At 41.8% G+C, this 17960-nt stretch overlaps 1 protein-coding gene across 1 annotated transcript; it reads right to left on the bottom strand.

Annotated features, from left to right (window-relative positions):
- Nucleotides 6488–15912, bottom strand: TCF24 (transcription factor 24). Its single transcript, XM_018058125.1, has 2 exons — nt 15526–15912; nt 6488–8147 (listed from the first exon to the last, which is right to left on the bottom strand). Exons 1-2 carry the CDS (start codon nt 15910–15912, stop codon nt 8034–8036), a joined length of 501 nt encoding a protein of 166 aa, XP_017913614.1. The 3' UTR covers nt 6488–8033.

The raw sequence follows: 17960 nt of genomic DNA, 5'->3' as shown, positions 1-17960 counted from the left end.
TTAGCAGGCAAATTCTTTAATGTAGAATTGCTAAGTCAGGGTATGTACACTTAACATATTGGGAGAGAGATGGTGAAACTGTTTAAAAAGCTTGCAGCCATGAAATTAAAAGACGCTTACTCCTTGGAAGTAAAGTTATGACCAACCTAGATAGCATATTAAAACGCAGAGACTTTACTTTGCCAACAAAGGTCCGTCTAGTCAAGGCTATGGTATTTCCAGTGGTCATGTGTGGATGTGAGAGTTGGACTGTGAAGACGGCTGAGCGTTGAAGAATTGATGCTTTTGAACTGTGGTGTTGGAGAAGACTCTTGAGAGTCCCTTGGACTGCAAGGAGACCCAACCAGTCCATTCTAAAGGAGATCAATCCTGGGTGTTCTTTGGAAGGAATGATGCTAAAGCTGAAACTCCAGTACTTTGGCCACCTCATGCAAAGAGTTGACTCATTGGAAAAGACCCTGATGCTGGGAGGGATTGTGGGCAGGAGGAGAAGGGGACGAGAGAGGATGAGATGGCTGAATGGCATCACCGACTCGATGGACGTGAGTTTGAGTGAACCCCAGGAGTTGGTGGTGGACAGGGAGGCCTGGTGTGCTGCAATTCATGGGGTCGCAAAGAGTCAAACACGACTGAGCGACTGAACTGAACTGATACTCCAACAGTGCTATAATCGTCATTTCCCCACCCTCACTAAAAATGGGTATTTTACATTTGTGTCATTCTTTTTTGGTCACATTTCTCCATTTACTTTAACCTGGAAGAGAAAAGGCAGGAGGATAAAAATGACAAAGATTAATTTTCATCAAAAACATAAATACGTAAGCATTATGGTTAAAACAAGTTAACTCTAGTATACCAGAAAAATTAGTCATCATCACTTACACATTCTCCCTCCCAGTTTTATTGAGATATAATTGACATATTACAATGTATAAGTTTAAGAGGTATTACATAATGATATATATCAAGATGATTTCTACAAGTTTAGTTAACATCTATCACCTCACATAATTATAATTTTTTCTTGTGTTAAGAATTTTTAAGATCTACTCTCTTAGCAACTTTCAAATATACAATACAGATATTACTGTATTTACCATATTGTATATTACATCCCCAGGACTTATTTTGTAATCGGATAGTTTATAGCATTCAGATAGGTGAAATATTTTATTTCATTTCTTTTTAAATTTACATTTCTTATCTTAGGTGAGTTTGTGTGTCTTTTCATAAAGATACTGGGTGTTTGGTTTCTTTTTATGAACTTCTTACTCATATCATTGGGGGCATTTTTCTGAGTAGCTGGTCTTTTTAAATTCTGAGAGCTTCATTATATAAAGGAAATTACTGGTGTGGCTATCATGTGTTGTGGCTTTTTTCCCAAGTTTGGTTTTTTTTTTGTCTTTTTACCTTATGTTTTTTCTTTCGTTTTATGAATTTTACATAGTCAAAATTACTGAGCTTTTCTTTTGTGGCTTCTTGGTTTTTATTTATTTATTTAAAAATGTATTTCTTTATTTTCGGCTGTGCTGCGTCTTTGTTGCTGCACCTTTGTTGCTGCACTTCAGCTTTCTCTAGTTGCAGAAAGCGGGAGTTCCTCTCTAGTTGTGGTTCGCGGCTTCTCATTGCAGTGGCTTCTCTTGTGGCTCACAGGCTCTAGAGCACTTGGCCTTCAGTAGTTGTGGCACGCGGGCTTAGTTGCTCCACAGGATGTAGGATCTTCCCAGATCAGGGATCGCATCCACGTCTCCTGCACTGACAGGTGCTTTCTTTGCCACTGGACCACTAGGGAAGTCCAGCTTCTTGGGTTTTTGTGTCACGCTTCACCGTATCATCTATAACCCTTTTTCTAACCTCTGACCAGCCAGAAATGACAAACCTGACTTGCTCTGAGCTGCTTACGTGTACTTTCTTAGCTATTGCTGTGCTGTGATTAGTCACTCAGTCATGTCCGACTGTTCGTGATCCCATGGACTGTAGCCGGCTAGGCACCTCTGTCCTTGGGATTCTCCAGGCAAGAATACTGGAGTGGATTGCCATGCCCTCCTCCAGGGCATCTTCCCAACTCAGGGATTGAACCCAGGTCTCCCGCATTGTGGGCAGATTTACTGTCTGAGCCACCAGGGAAGCCAAAGAATACTGGAGAGAGTAGCCTATCCCTTCTCCAGGGGATTTTCCCAACCCAGGGATCGAACCGGGGTCTCCTGCATTGCAGACAGATTCTTTACCAGCTGAGCTACTAGGGAAGCCCTTCTTAGCTATTATTTCACATCAACTGTGAGCTGAGGTGAAGAGGAGAAAAGGCAAGTGTTTGTTGAGGGCAAACACTAAGCCTGGTGCTTATTGCAGTGATGGATTGATCTTAGCTGGAAGTCAGGTTCATTTCAAGGTAGTCTCTCCTGTACGTTCCAGAACATCACACCTGTGGCCTGACTGAACATGGCTGGAACAGGCCTCCTCCTTCTGAGAAGAGGATCTGGAAATAGCTTCCTGCTTCTCACCTCTCTTCCCTCTCTTGACTCTCCTGTCTCTGCCATTGTTGTTGTTATTCAGTTGCAAAATTGTGCCTGAGTCTTTGTGACTTCATGGACTGTAGCACATCCCTGCTGTTGAACCCCACTATTTTCACTTGCTATTATTGCCCAGTTTCAAGAGGGCTCTGGTCTAGGGGCTTACTGTCAGCAAGAGGTGCAGGTGAGCTACACACAGTAAGGACAGTTTTGCATGAGCCTTTAAAAAATATAAACTTAAACATTTTGACATGCATGACATACATAGATAAGTATGTAAAGCACTTAGGTGCCTTATAATAGCACACATTTAAAGGTTGTAAATTAAGTGACTTCAGAACTTATTTGAAAATAAGAATGTTTAAAATCAGTCCTTATTTAGACCTCACATTGTTTTAAAAGGCCCCCAGTTTTTAATGGCCATAAAAACAGAGACAAGTGATTTAAGTTCATCCCCAGACCTCCCCATGGACATACTTCTTCGTCCCGAGAGGGCAGGAATGCATGCGTTTCTTCAGTAACATTCATGTGTACAGGAAATGACTATTGACATAATCTTTAAGCCTAATAGTTAAGATTATTCTTCAGTTTATAATTTAAAAGCTTCTGACAGCTATGTGCCGTGGTGTAATTTATAATGAAAGTCTGACTGATTGAGGTATATTTCACTGAACTGGCTTCTCTTATGAGTTGAAACTAAGGCTTGTGTAAACATAGGAAGGGAAGCTTTTCCTGGGCTTATGCAGTTGGGCAAGAATATTTAATGTCCCTCATTCCCAACTGTGCTGCAGTACCATCTGTGCTGTACTCAAAGTTTATAGAAAGCAAATCTACAGGATTTAAGGGGCATTTATTTTTTTCAATAAAATAGCCACATATAAGACCGCCATCTACTAGTGTGCAGCAAAATAAAAGTACAGTTTTTTGAGATATACAATTTTGTAGTACTCCCTTCGGAGAAGGCAATGGCACCCCACTCCAGTACTCTTGCCTGGAAAATCCCATGGACGGAGGAGCCTGGTGGGCTGCAGTCCATGGGGTCGCTAAGAGTCGGACATGACTGAGCGACTTCACTTTCACTTTTCACTTGCATGCATTGGAGAAGGAAATGGCAACCTACTCCAGTGTTCTAGCCTGGAAAATTCCAGGGACAGAGGAGCCTGGTGGGCTGCCGTCTATGGGGTCGCACAGAGTCGGACACGACAGAAGCGACTTAGCAGCAGCAGCAGCAGCAGCAGTACTCCTTTAGTGCTTCTTTAGGAGTCAGATTTTGTACATTTTCCATTTATTTGGCTTTACTCTTTTTTATTGATTTAGGGTTGGAAATCTTTGTAATATTATTCTATATTTTTAATGACACATACACCATTATTTAAAAAATTTATTTGGCCATTTCCTTCTCCAGAGGATCTTCCTGACCCAGGAATCGAACCTGCTGCTGCTGCTGCTAAGTCGCTTCAGTTGTGTCTGACTCTTAGCAACCCCATGGATGGCAGCCTACCAGGCTCCTCCTTCTATGGGATTTTCCAGGCAAGAGTACCGGAGTGGGTTGCCATTGCCTTCTCTGGGGTCGAACCTGAGTCTCCTGCATTGGCAGGTGAATTCTTTACTGCTGAGCTATTAGGGAAGTTCCAGCTTTTGTATATTTTTGGTTATAAGAAAAACAAAACTTAAAAATCAAAAATGTGTACCATGGAGAAAGACAGCGATAGTATACTATTAGTTGTAAGTTATCTGGAAAACTAGGTATCATATTATCCAGCAATGATTAAGAAAAAAAAAAAGGAACTTGTCATCAGATTAAGACAATCTGCAGTGCCAGAAGAGTCGAAGTTTATACATTTTCAAATAAAATACATGATTGATATAATTTGTAATACCCTATACAGAGCTAGGAAAGAGCATTTAGGTTAAACTGCCCTCTAAGGTATCTAATATATGAATTTGGATCAGAAGCAATCTGTTTGACTTATCATTTCTTCTCCCTGACAGCTAAGAATATAGTTTTATATACAGCCAGCATGCAAAGTGTCTTAAAAGATGCCAAATACAATTCATGTGTTGATTTCTAATGGAATTATGTTAGCCATGGTGGAGATGTTTGGTCTGGATTGGATTATTTCCTCAGAATGGCGCTACTGATACACCGAAGACTAAAGAAAAAGATTAAATACTGCTGGAAAATATATATAGAATTACCTCTATAACCCACTCCCCTTACCCCCCCCCCAAACAAACACAAAAACCTAAACCAAAAAAAGAGATCTCACTAGAGCTTGAAAGCTTTCTTTTTGATAATAACTGGCTAGCTGCCTTCATGAATATAAAATGAGACCCTTTGGAAAAAGGAAAAATTATTGAATAATTTAACCTAAAAAGCAATTTCAACTAATACTGTGTATTTCAGCGAGGACAACTAGCATTTATTTTCTTTTCTTACAGCTTTTTCTTACTTTAAATAAATTCTCCATGAGTAGATAAGAAAATTACTGTTTAGGATATCAATAACTCTGCAGATTGAAGTAGGTGGATCAAAAAAGCCTTATCAAAACATAAAAAGTTTTAAAAAATATTCATTTTTATTTACTTGACTACACTGTATCTTAGTTATGGCATGTGGGATCTAGTTCCCCCAACCAGGGGTCAAACCTAGGTCCTCTGCTTTGGGAGCATGGAGTCCTGGACACTGGACTACCAGGGAAGTCCCTAAAACCAGTATTTTCTATCAGCAAATAATGTGTGAAACAGATACTTTCACCTTCACTCTTTTCTAAACAACCACTTCCACTGTTAGACTTTTACTTTTCCACTTCATTCCTTTTCGTTACAGTTTATTTTTTAAAACAGGTATGTATATACTTTTTAATGTAGCTTTACTGATGTATAATTGACACACAAACTGCACTGTAAGCATTTTTATAAACAGAAAAAGAAGCACTAAATATTTTAAAGGTCTATTAGAACTGGTTATGCTTCTAAAAAGGTATTTCCTTATCCACCCAAATTATCACTACAGAGGAATCGTAAATATATGACTATTACTGAGAGAGGTGAGTAAACTGAAAACACTTAAGGGAGGATTTCCCTTGCAGATTATGGGATAATATGGTGATCCAGTATACCCTCTTCCCCTCCATATTACATACTTCACTAAAGATAGCATGGTGAAGAAGCTAATACCAAGCAGGTGTCTATCTTCTAGAAAGATTTCCAAGTGTTGCCATAGGTATTTGTTAAATAACTGCAGAGATAGATATAACAGACTAAACTAGTTTTCAAATTGGTGCTTTATTTTATTTTAGTAATATCCTTTATCTTGACCATGCACCATTAATTAAACAGCATGCTTCTTTTAAACTTTGAGTGAAAATATGCAATTTCACCTCAAGTTTTCCAACCTACCAAACGCTGTTACCATATTTAGCAATTTAATAAAATGTTATAAAGCTTATGAGAGAACTATAGTTCTTTGGCATTAAAACATTTGTAACTGGACAAGAAGAAATAAAAAATAATACTGTTAAGACAATGACTAATAATTTAGAAGGAGGATTTAGAAAAGTCTGATAATTTAACAAAAATCATAATTATTCCCCAACTAAATGCTTTAAAAACGGCATTTTTTCCCTGAAATTCTTGCTATCACATTTAGTGTTTTCATTTCAGTCCCAGGTAACTTTAAAGAAGTTCTGGTTCCATTCCTTAAAAGATTATTTTTAGCACTTTTTTATTCTAATAATTTATAATAATGAATGGCTGAATCCATCTCATTTTATTTTGTATTCCTTTCAATGGCATATGAATGGGTAAGTATACTCACAAATACTTAAATATACAAACATTTTTGCTACATAGTAATATGCAGACATTTTTTATTATATGCCTTTTCTTTTTAAGGACATGCTTTGGTCACATTACAACCAGTATATTCACATTAAAATAAAAGTTACAAACTATCAGACATGAGCCAAGACATGATCATCCTCAAATAAACTTTGCCTTCAAATAGTCTTTTATTTCATTTTACTGCCAAAAGCTGGAGTTAAATGGAGGAGGAAATGAAATGGTGGTTCAGCTGCTATATTAATTCAACCAAGGCCATTCATACACATTTCTATTTAATAATCTTGGACCAAACCAAGCAACTTTAAAATTGCGGGTTATCAAGAAATGAATGACCTTTATACACCTGGACAGTGAAATAGTAAAGAGTGAGGAGAAAAATAAGAAAGGGAGATATAAGGGAATCTAAATCAGCAAAGATGACAAAAGAGACTAATACTTTTTTTAAACAAGTGTCTCTACTACACTCTGTTGTTTTGAGATTCGCTGTGTTCCCTGATAAATATCTCCACTTCCCAGCTAAGACCATCAAGCTCCTGCCAGAAACCACTGGTTCAGGCAGGCAAAAGAGCTGCTCCCTGGGTACTTTGTGTGCAGGGCAGTGGGAGAGACCCAGAGCAGAGGGCTTTTCCTGCTTGTGGGTCCAAATCGGAGCATCCTGTATCTCAGGATGGTCACTCTGTGTCCTTAGACCTCTTCAAGGTACAGATCAGCCCCAGAAGTCCCAAGTCAGAAAGGACTTCTCCTGTTCCATAAGGGTCGGGTAGGTTCACTTTGAACAGCAGCTGACAAGGGGAGAAGGAACCTGGCCAAAGTTGTGACTGTGAAGGTCAAGGGGTTCACTGGAGGCCCCCAACAGGCCTGAACATGCCACTCTCTCTAGGGGCTACAGCTAAACCTGTTTACCTGGTCCAGGACCTGAGAGTAGGGTGGATATGGAGTGACTGGGGGCAGGAAGGGGGGCAAACCCTGTTACCCAGCGACAACCATCTGCTGTTCACACAGGGTTGCAGGGAGGCCCAGTGCCTTCCATAATCTGGAAACATAGTAAGATATTTAATAATCCTCTAGGAAGGTGGCCAAGACTTGTCCTAGGAAGCAAACCATTTCTAATATTCCAAACAAGTTTTCTAAGAGGGAAAAACAGTTATAGAAGTTACTGTGTCACCATATAGCTCAATAGTCTTCACATATATTCAGCTAAAACTGAGTAAATGATCTAGCACTTCCAGCTGGAATGGCTTCTTAGACCAATTTTAAGCACAGGCTGGTTTTCACAAAAATGAAATACTGGTGTTTTACAAACCCAGTTTTTATTTTTTTAAACCAGGAAGACTGTATAGATGAGCTTGTGATAGATACACTACAGAAAACATATGTATTCTTTGGCTATGTACACAATTCTTTGTTGTCCTATGGATTTTTTTTTTCCCATTAGTTTCTCCTGCAATTTATAGTAATGACTCTCTCACACTGAATGGACAAGCTGTGTATTTTTACATTCGACTGAGGATATCATTCCACATTTACTTAGATTAGACAAATTAGAATATGCAACTATGGATTCACGTGAAAACTTTCAGAAATAATGCTTGTTATGTCTGATGTAATAAATATAGTTATTTCATATCAGTTAAAAACAACAACATCACTTTCTACCAGCTCTCATCAGGGGAGAGCCTAAGGCTGAGAGTCAGTTGGAATATTGTCATGATTTGTTTTTTCTCCAGAGACAGGATGCTTCAGAAACTGACCAGTAGCACCAATGTACAATCTTGATCGCATGGGCCATTTCTGAAAAAGAATATTTAAACAATAATCCAAAAGTTAGTATCTATGACAGACAGTGTACAATAAGAATATTAAAAATTCCTAATGCTTCAATGCAAATGCAATACTATGTAGCTAGTAACAACTGTGATTACGAAGTCTAAGTGATGACAAAAAAAAGTTTATTAATGCTAACAGCAAAATTAAAAATATACCCAGACTCTGATTATAATGCATGCATGTGGGCCAGAATTGCAAAAAATTATGAAGAATAAGTATATCTAGATGTAGGAAAATTTATCTATCTACAATATTTTAACTTTAAACTCAACCTAAAACAAAATCCCTGGCTTTAAAAATGTTTTAAAAAGTTATATGTGGTATTACGCATCAACATTTGACAAAGGGTTACAATGAAAAGTGACTAATTCAACTACCTAAACATTTTATCCTGCTAAAAGCAACATCCGGAAGTTGCAAATATTAGAATGTTCGGGGTTACACAGCTAGGACATCTAGATTAAACGTCTGCTTGTACTGGCATCACACGCTCTAACCTTCAGTCATCATCACATTTCTATTCTGATTGTGACTTTTCTAAATTCACCTTTAAAATAGCCAGCCTTTCAAATAATATAATTAATTTCCAAACAGGATGACGATGAAAAAATACACTATAGGTAATACTTTCAGGATGGACTTTTTTTTCTTAGAGGGGACGGTCATATAATTTTGGTTTAAGGTCCTTGGAATACTAATCAGAGAAACACCGCTTTTTTTTTTTTAATACAAAGATAAGTCTTTAGACTAAAGTGTAGTTCTGTGAGGTCAGCAGTGGGGTCCCACACTCTCCAGAGAGTAAACACTGGTGTGAGTGGCAGGCTACTTTCACCAGTGAATGTTCATGGGCAGACTGCTGGTTACACAGCACCATGAAATGTTCTTTTTTAAAAAAACTTCAGATTAATATATTTATTTGGCTCTGCCAGGCTTCAGTTGTGGCACACAGGATCTTCAATTTTTGTTGCAGCATACAGGAGTTGTGGCATGCAGAATCTTTAGTTGTGATACGTGGGATCTAGTTCCCAGACCAAGGGTCAAACCTGGGCCTCCTGCATTGGGAGCACAGAGTCTTAGCCACTGGACCACCAGTGGAAAGGGTGGTCCTTGGAATGTTCTTAAATGCCTGGAAGATAAACCATGGTGCTCAAACAGAGGTAGAGTTATTAACAATTCAAAGTCCATAAGAGGACTTCCCTGGTGGTACAGTGGTTAAGAATCTGCCTGCTAATGCAAGGAACATAGGTTCCCTGATCCAGGAAGATTCCACATGCTGTAGGGCAGCTGAGGCCATGCTTTAGAGCCCGTGCTCCATAAGAGGAACCACTGCAATGAAAAGCCCGACCAGAGAGTAATCCCCATCCACCACAACCAGAGAAAGCCCATGCATAGCAATGAAGACCCAATACAGCCAGTAAATAAATGAATGAATAAATAAGTTTTTAAAAAGTTCATAAGAGCTCTGGCTTTTCAACACAAGTTGCGCATTAGGATCACATGGGAGCTTTAAAAAAAAACCCAAAAACTAATGGCCAAATCACACTCCAGAGCAATTAAATCAGACTGGATCTCTTCAGAAAAGTATAAGGTAGAGCCAATTCTTATCTGAAATAATATAAGCCTGCCTTATAAGCCTTCCAAATACAGGGACTGTCACCTCAACTGGGATTCCAGATGTAAAATGTAGCATAAGGAATAATAAGTAAGCATATGAGTTTTATGCCTCCAGATGTGATAACTGAACTTGCTCCAATGTGGTTTAGATCATTTCAGAGTCCTAAAGTCAGATTATTCTGCTCAAAATCTAGCAGAACTTCAACACAGATTAAATACAACATCTGTGTTACTTGGAATTTAAAATGTTCCACTCCTATATAATCTTCCTATAAACAAACTTGTATTTTATATTCAATACAGTAATAAGACTGATTGTTATTTATTTTTGCAAATCCATTTCAGGTTTTGTTTTAAATCATAGAAGTGCATTCGTGTATGCTCTGGATGTATCATATTGGTCCTGTTCCTGGGATTCCCTTGACCAGTAGGGAACGTGAAGTGTTTTAGAAATTTGCCTGGGATTTTTTGATATGTCTGAATTTGGCATTGTTAGACCAGAGTTAAGACCTGCATTATACTGAAGAATCCAGTGTCATGGTATTATGGAGTGAACATTTGTGTTCCCCCAAAACTTACTTGTTAATGCTCTAACCCCCAGTGTGATGATAATTTGGAGAGGTAATTATGGTTAGATGAGGTCATGAGGGTGGGTCCCTCATGATAGGATTAGTGGCCTTTTAAGAAGAAGTAGAGCTCCCCTTCTTTGAGAAAGAGTGAAGTTGGCCAAATGCAAGACAGGAAGAGAGCTCTTGCTAGGAAGTGAGTTGGCCAACACCATGATCTTGAACTTTCCAGCCTCCTGAACTGTGAGAAAATAAATCTCTGTTGTTTCATCTACCCATCTATGGTATTTTATTTTCACAGTCTGAGCTGACTACCACATCCAGCAAATAGTACAGGGCACAGATCATCAATTTGAAGTGCAGATTTTCAGGCATAGCATAAACAAGTGCTTTCCTTTATTTTTAAAAAACTTAATTAATTTGGATATGCCAGATCTTAGTTGCAGCACGTGGGATCGTCAAACTTTGTTGAGGCATGCAAGATCTTTACTTGCAGCATGCAGGGTCTTTTAGTTGTGGAAGGTGAACTCTTAATTGCAGTATGTGGGGATCTGGTTCCTTGACCAGGGATCAATCCCTGGCCCTTTGTACTGGGAGCATGCAGTATTGGCCACTGGACCACCAGGGAAGTCCCTAAATCTGCACTTTTCAATCTTTTACACTACTGCCACATTTTCATGAGTATAAAAATTTCATGCTCAAACCTCAAATATAATTTGAGAATTCTATACTTGAGAATATAGATAATAGATGTAGATAATAATAATTTGAGAATGTGAATTAAAACACATCAAAAAATAAATAAAAGTATTACTGAATGCTCCCTGTTAGTTCTATGTATTGCCTGGGTTTCACTGTATTGAGAATCACTCTAAAGCATGCAACCAAGAGTGGACCAATGAAGGCATCTGCTCTACAGCCTTGCTAGTAGGTAAGTGGCCTTCCCAGGTGGCCCAGAGGTAAAGAATCTGGGTAAAGAATTGTCTTGTCAATGCAAGACATGAGGGTTTGATCCCTGGGTAGGGAAGATCCCCTAGAGCAGGAAATGGCACCCCACTCCAGTATTCTTGCCTGGAAAATTCCAGGGACAGAGGAGCCTGGTGGGCTACAGTTAGTGGGGCTGCCAAGAGTCAGACACCACTGAGTAACTGAGCACACACACTACATAAGTAATTTATATGTAATTTATGAAACAAACCTAAAAATGTTTATGTGGATTTTTGCCTGATATTTCATGGACTTAGTAAAGTTCCCTTTTTAATAACTTTGTGTCCCTGGATTTTCAAAAAGGCTACTAAAATTTTTTTAAATGAATTTAATGTAGACACACAAGTAGTTTTAGGAGTCAGAAATAAACATATAAATAAAATATTGGTTAGGTTGCATGGCAGCATCATGTCAAAAAAACCAGGTGACTGATTTACATTTCACTTCTCAATGGTCTGTTTTAGCATTGTGTAGATTAACACAGTCCTGACTTTCTACTTTACCTAAGAAGGCATATTTAAAATTATGTAGTTTCTTAGCTTAGAACAATCTAATGCACTCATACAATTAACCAGAACTAAACCGGAAACAAAAGACTTTAAAAATATATATTCTTGATTTTTGGAGTTAAATGATTCCAAAATAACAAAACAAAGTAACAAAATTTATTTTTTAAAATTACTGTTTATCTGTGTTATCAACAATGATTCTCCAGGGGTAATGCAATTAATAAGGCCAACTGTGCTTTTCTTACAATGTAAGTATCTGAAATACAGCCCTGTTCTCTTGGAGTTCTGCTCTTTCGGATACTGGTGCTGATCAGAACTGTTCACATCCCGAACGCATATAAAGTGTTGTTTTAGCCTATCCTCCAGGATCCCAGTCTCTTAAACCTTCCAGTTTCATTTGAGGTATTCTCTTTTTTTTTAAGATTCTCAGGAGAGCTTCTTTTTTAAAAATTTATTTGGCTGCGCTGGGTCTTAGTTTTGGCATGCAGGTTCTTACGTTATTCAGGATCTGGTTCCCTGACCAGGGATGGAACCCCGGCCCCCTGCATTGGAAGGCACAGAATCTTAACAACTGGACCAATGGGCAAGTCCCTTGGGGTACTCTTACTATAAATTCCCAACAATGCTAACAATGCCAAATCTCTAATACTGATAATAAGATGATTATTTTGATGATTCAAAATTATGGCCTTGAAATATTTGTTAATGGATCTTTGATCATCAAAGTAAGGCCCAGTAATACTATGTTGTAAGACAGAAAAATAGTCATTTTGGAACACTCTTTAACTAAAGGTTACAGTACCTTTTGTAGATTAATAAGTACAAATAATCAGAATATTTCTTTGGCATTAATCAACAACAGACTTAATATTTAAGCATTTTGGTAATATTTGTAAAATCAAGTGTCACAAACTGTTTCAGTTATGTACACAGAATCTCTTTCCTCTGCATCGCCACAGCACGGGGTTATAGTCTCTTATGGCACGTACACAGAATCTCTTTCCTCTGCATCGCCACAGCACGGGGTTATAGTCTCTTATGGCACGTACAGTGTTCTCTCTTAAAAGTGTTATTGTTCAGTCGCTAAGTCCAGTCTGACTCTTCTGCGACTCCATGGACTATAGCCCACCAGGCTTCTCTGTCCATGGGATTCTCCAGGCAAGAATACTGGAGTGGGTTGCCACTTCCTCCGCAAGGGGATCTTCCCAATGTGGGGAATGAACCTGCGCATCTCCTGCATTGGCAGGCAGATTCTTTACCGCTTAGCCACTGGGGAAGCGGAGGGCAATGGCAACCCAGTCCAGTACTCTTGCCTGGAAAATCCCATGGACGGATGACCCTGCTAGGCTGCAGTCCATGGGGTCGCTGAGAGTCAGACAAGACTGAGTGACTCCACTTTGACTTTCATGTATTGGAGAAGGAAACGGCAAGGAATCCGAGGGACAGGGGAGCCTGGTGGGCCACAGTCTATGGGGTCGCACAGAGTCGGACACGACTGTAGCGGCTTAGCAGTAGCAGCAGCAGCAGCACTGGGGAAGCCTGTATCTTACAATACTGTTACTGTATTTCTGTCTTTCTCTCCATTATATGTTCATTTAGGGCAAGGATTGAGTCTTACCCTTAATTGTATTCACTCTCTTAACAACAGTGCTTTGCACATAGCAGGCACTCAGTAAATAATTTTAAAATAGACTAGTAATTTGTTCAACCACCATCAATTTCATTTTTTAATATTTATTTTTATTTATGTGCCCAGGTCTTAGTTGTGGCATTTGGGATCTCTGATCTTTCTTGCCAGCATGCAGGATCTTTAGCTATGGCATGTGGGTCTAGTTCCCTGACCAGGAATAGAATCCTGGCATCCATGCATTGAGAGCACAGAGGCTTAGCCACTGGACTACCAGGGAAGTCCCTCAATTTTGTTTTAAGAGGTAATCTTTGGCCGTCTTTCATTATCCCTATAATAGTCTCTTAAAATCAAATAATTGATTCAGAGGACAAATGAGATATAATTTTTCTTTAAAGAGTTATAAGACTACAAAAACATTTGGTATGGGAATTAGGGCAAAAAGAAACTCTTGTTAAGCTTATTGTTACATGAAATTTATGGTTTTAGCATTCATGAAAATTATGGTTTTAACGTTACTCATTCAAAAAAGCACTGCAAGAAACAAAAGTGCAAAACAACGGGATTTCTCATATGATTTCTCTCTCCCACAGAGGCATTTAACAGATGCCTTTTGTATTAAGCCTACTTAATGTTGAAATAAACTTTGTTAGAGTATAATGTCAAGTCAAAAGAAATCTAATATAAATGATACATTTGAATAGCAATCTGAGGTACCTAATATTAATCTAATATTGATAGATTAATAACATCTAATGGTTATATACAAAACCCCTTAATTAGTAATGAATAAGTTTCCAGCTGAGGTTATATAACACATGAATGGAATGGAATAGGCTATCATAATTATGAATAAATAATACTTCAAATATTTACACTTAATATTTGAACTAGTTTGAATATCATCATGTTGATTACATTTGCAAAGTAAATTTTGTTAAAGCTTACCACAGAATTTTAAGTTCAGTCAATATTAGAGGATGTATTTTACCCTCATTTCAATAATGATTATTCAATAATTTACTGAACACGGATATACTTAAGGCAAAGTCTTAATTTTATATTTGTGTGTGTGAAAATGCTTCAGAATAGTAGAATAAAATTTTGAATATTTAGTTTTAGAAAATATAGGGAAGGTGATTCATTTTGAACAGAAAGCCTGATTGATGTAATATTTAAAAACAATTAGATCTAGGAGAACAGGATGATGAGTCTAAATATTGCAATATAGGTAATAAATCATAATGATATAAACCGTATTAAACAAAACCTCGACCACTTTTGTACATTACTACCTACATGTAATGTAAAAAATATTATACAAGAGGAACTCTCTTGGCTAATTTTGTACATTAAAGAATCTGAATATAGTATTTAATCCGAACACAAATACATGCCAATTTATTGTGAAAATTACATAAACTCATGGTAGTTTTTCGAACGTTTCTAACATTTTTGGTAGTTGCCTAGTCTATGATAGTTAACATTAAAATGGACTGAAAATTTACCATAGGGGGATGCAGAACGGTCTTATTTTACAGAAAAATTTCAACATTGGTTTCCTAGGGTGAGTTAGCAACAGATAATTCCATCACCCTATTTAATTCGTGAAAGTTTAACAAAAATTGACAAAAATCACAAGGGGAAACATAATTATGTAAATTTAAAACCCTCAAAGGCTCTGGTAACTAAAAATTATCAGGATGTGCAACCAAGCACCCCACCAGGCACCCCCGACAAATTTCTCATCTAGTAAAGGTATTCTGTAGGTTCCATCATCCTATAGGGGGCATGAGACTCCCCCTACCCAAGCCACCCCAGGTTTAAGCCACTACCTGCAAACAGTTAAGGAGTAACCTAGTGCAGTGGGGACCTCCCTGCCGGTCACTTGGCAGGCGAAGATCGCTCTTCGGGTCTGTCCCCTGTCTCACCCGGAAGGAGCGGTGAGAGCTCGCTGGTATCTGCCCAAGCAGTGTCAGACTTGGCAGGTCATGGTGGCTTGCTCCCGGGCCCGGCTCCTCAGTGCTCTGCCCGCCTACCTTGACCGGGTGTAGGTAACCATCCCCGCGAAGGGAGCCCAGTCCTGGGTCCGCCGGCGCCGCGTCGTCCTGCAGGCTGCGGGTGAGGTGCGCAATATAGGTGGTGGCCAGCAGCAACACGTCCAGCTTGGACAGCTTTGTGTCCGGCGGCACCGACGGCAGCGTGCGCTGCAGCTCCAGGAAGGCGTGCCGCAGAGTCTGCACGCGGCTGCGCTCCCGCGCCGCGTTCGCGGCCGCCGGCCGCCCGCCTCCCGAGCGCGCGCCGCCGCCTGGGCCCGAGGGTCCCGGCCCGGTCCGTCCGGGGCTCAAGTCTCGGGCTGCGGCTACCGGGGGCGCGAGCTCGCTGCTGGAGATCAGGGGGCTGCCTGCGGGGCCGCCGCGGTCCATAGCGGCTTCCCTGCAAAGGATCGAAGGCGCGGTGAGGCCGGGGCGCTGGTCGAGCTTAGTCCGGATGGGAGCGCAGCCCTCTCGCTCCCGCTGCGCGCCCTGCCCCACCATCCGATGTGGCTCCGGGCCATCTCAGAGTCGAGCGCCTTCTGATTGGGGCACTTTTGCCTCCCGGGGTCTGGGGAGAGTTGGGGGGCCTGAGGATTCCTAGACTGGTTAGAAGGCTCAGGCGGGCCCCGGTACCAAACAGCCTTGTGTGCTGTGCTTAGTCGCTCAGTCGTGTCCGACTCTTTGCGACCCCATGGACTGTAGACAACCAGGTTCTTCTGTCCATGGGATTCTCCAGGCAAGAATACTGGAGTGGGTTGCCATTTCCTTCTCCAGGGAAATCTTGTTGACTCAGGAATCGAACCCAAGTCTCCGCATTGCGGGCGTATTCTTTACCGTCTGAGCCACCAGGGAAGCCCAACCGCCTTACTTTCCACCAACAATTTAGTCAAGAAGGCTACGATACTGGGGGAAGGAAGATTTCAGGTTCAGAACTTGTTCGCGCGTCTGGATTATTAACCTGCCCATCCCGCGGGAAAGATGGAGGGGGTCAACTCGTAGACCACGCCGCGGCCGAGCCGGCCGCCCTCGCATTATGCATTCCGGAGGCTCGGGGTCCCCAGGGGCGACAGCAGGAGCCCGGGGCGGTTTCTGCCAGAGTGAGGGACCTGTGGCGTCACCTCAGACTAAGGCACCCGCCACCCGTCCAAGTCCGGGAACTGCGCGGCAGGGGTCGGACCCGGGTCCTCACCTTTCCTGGAGGGGCTGTGCGGGGTTCGGCTCTGCTGCGCGGGAAGAGAAGCGTCTAGCCGGGTCTGCGTGGCCTGGACCGCGCCGGTCACTCCATCTTCGTCCAGCGGATCGGGTGCGCCTTTTATGCGGGCTCCTCCGAGGCGAAGACTGCTTGTGGGCCAAGTTAGGCGCTGGGATCACCGCGGCAGGACCCGCCGACGTCCTCTGGCACCTGTGGTGCTGGGCTGTGGCGCTGCGTGCTCCGGGAGCCTCTCTGCTTCGGGAGACTCATTAATCAAACCGTCCGGCGGGGCGGGGCCATAGGGGCGGGGCGTCTTGCTGGCCACGCCCCCGCGTTCAGGTTCTCCCCCAGGTCGGGCCCCGAGCGCGGTACGTCAAGCGCTCCGGCGGGGCCGGAGTCGCGGCTTGGGCTCTAAGGACCACAGCGCGGCCTCGCGAGTTACATTGTCTCGCCGTGAACCTTGCGCTTCGGGCTCTAGGTGAGCCCCGGGCGCCTTCCAGACCCGCGCCGGGCCGAGGCGCGAAGGTGGCCGTTCTGTGGAACGCGCCTTAACTTTCGGTGAGGAAGTGTGGCGTGTGCCTCCTCGACGCGCTCACCGTTTGCTGCACCACAAGGTCAACGTCTCCTGCCGTCTTGACCGCTTGAAGCGTAGTCCCGCCGCCTCGGGACTCCGCGACCAGTGTATTGAGCCGCCCGGAGGTAAACTGCACTGAGTTCGAGCGTGCGCACGGTCTGTGGTACTTTTAGTTTCCCCAGTCGCAATCGCTTCTTCCCGAGGTCGGCGCCTCCATCGTCCCATCCCCCCGGGCCCCCCCCTTTGTTTCCGTAGTTGGAACGGATTTGGGAGTTTCCCTGTGGGGAGCTCGCCCGAGGTGTTGTACCCTCGTGGCTCCTGGGGAGCGGGGATGGCGGCCGCGTCCAGGCTCCTTGAGAAAAGGGGGCGCTGCCCGGGAAAGCCCGGGCCCTGGGCGCCCCGGACCTGGTGTGGCTTCCGCTCGTTTGCAACCATCGCCTTCACAGGTGAAGTTTGAGCAGGCGCCCAATATTTCCCAGCAATGTGATTAATGCATCCTTGAAAACAATTCTTGAGTCAATCTTCTTTGGGGGTCGAGACAGAATATCGAATTTAAAGTATCCTTAATGAAACCGTTCTTGTACATGTGACATAATTTCATCCTTTACCATATATTTAAAAATTGGAGCTGCCAAGAAGTGCAGGGCTTTCCTGGTAAAGAATCCACCTGTC

The sequence above is a fragment of the Capra hircus genome, chromosome 14 (assembly GCF_001704415.2).
Source record: "Capra hircus breed San Clemente chromosome 14, ASM170441v1, whole genome shotgun sequence".
Lineage (NCBI taxonomy): Eukaryota > Metazoa > Chordata > Mammalia > Artiodactyla > Bovidae > Capra > Capra hircus.
This window is presented reverse-complemented; position numbering and strand designations above follow the sequence as displayed.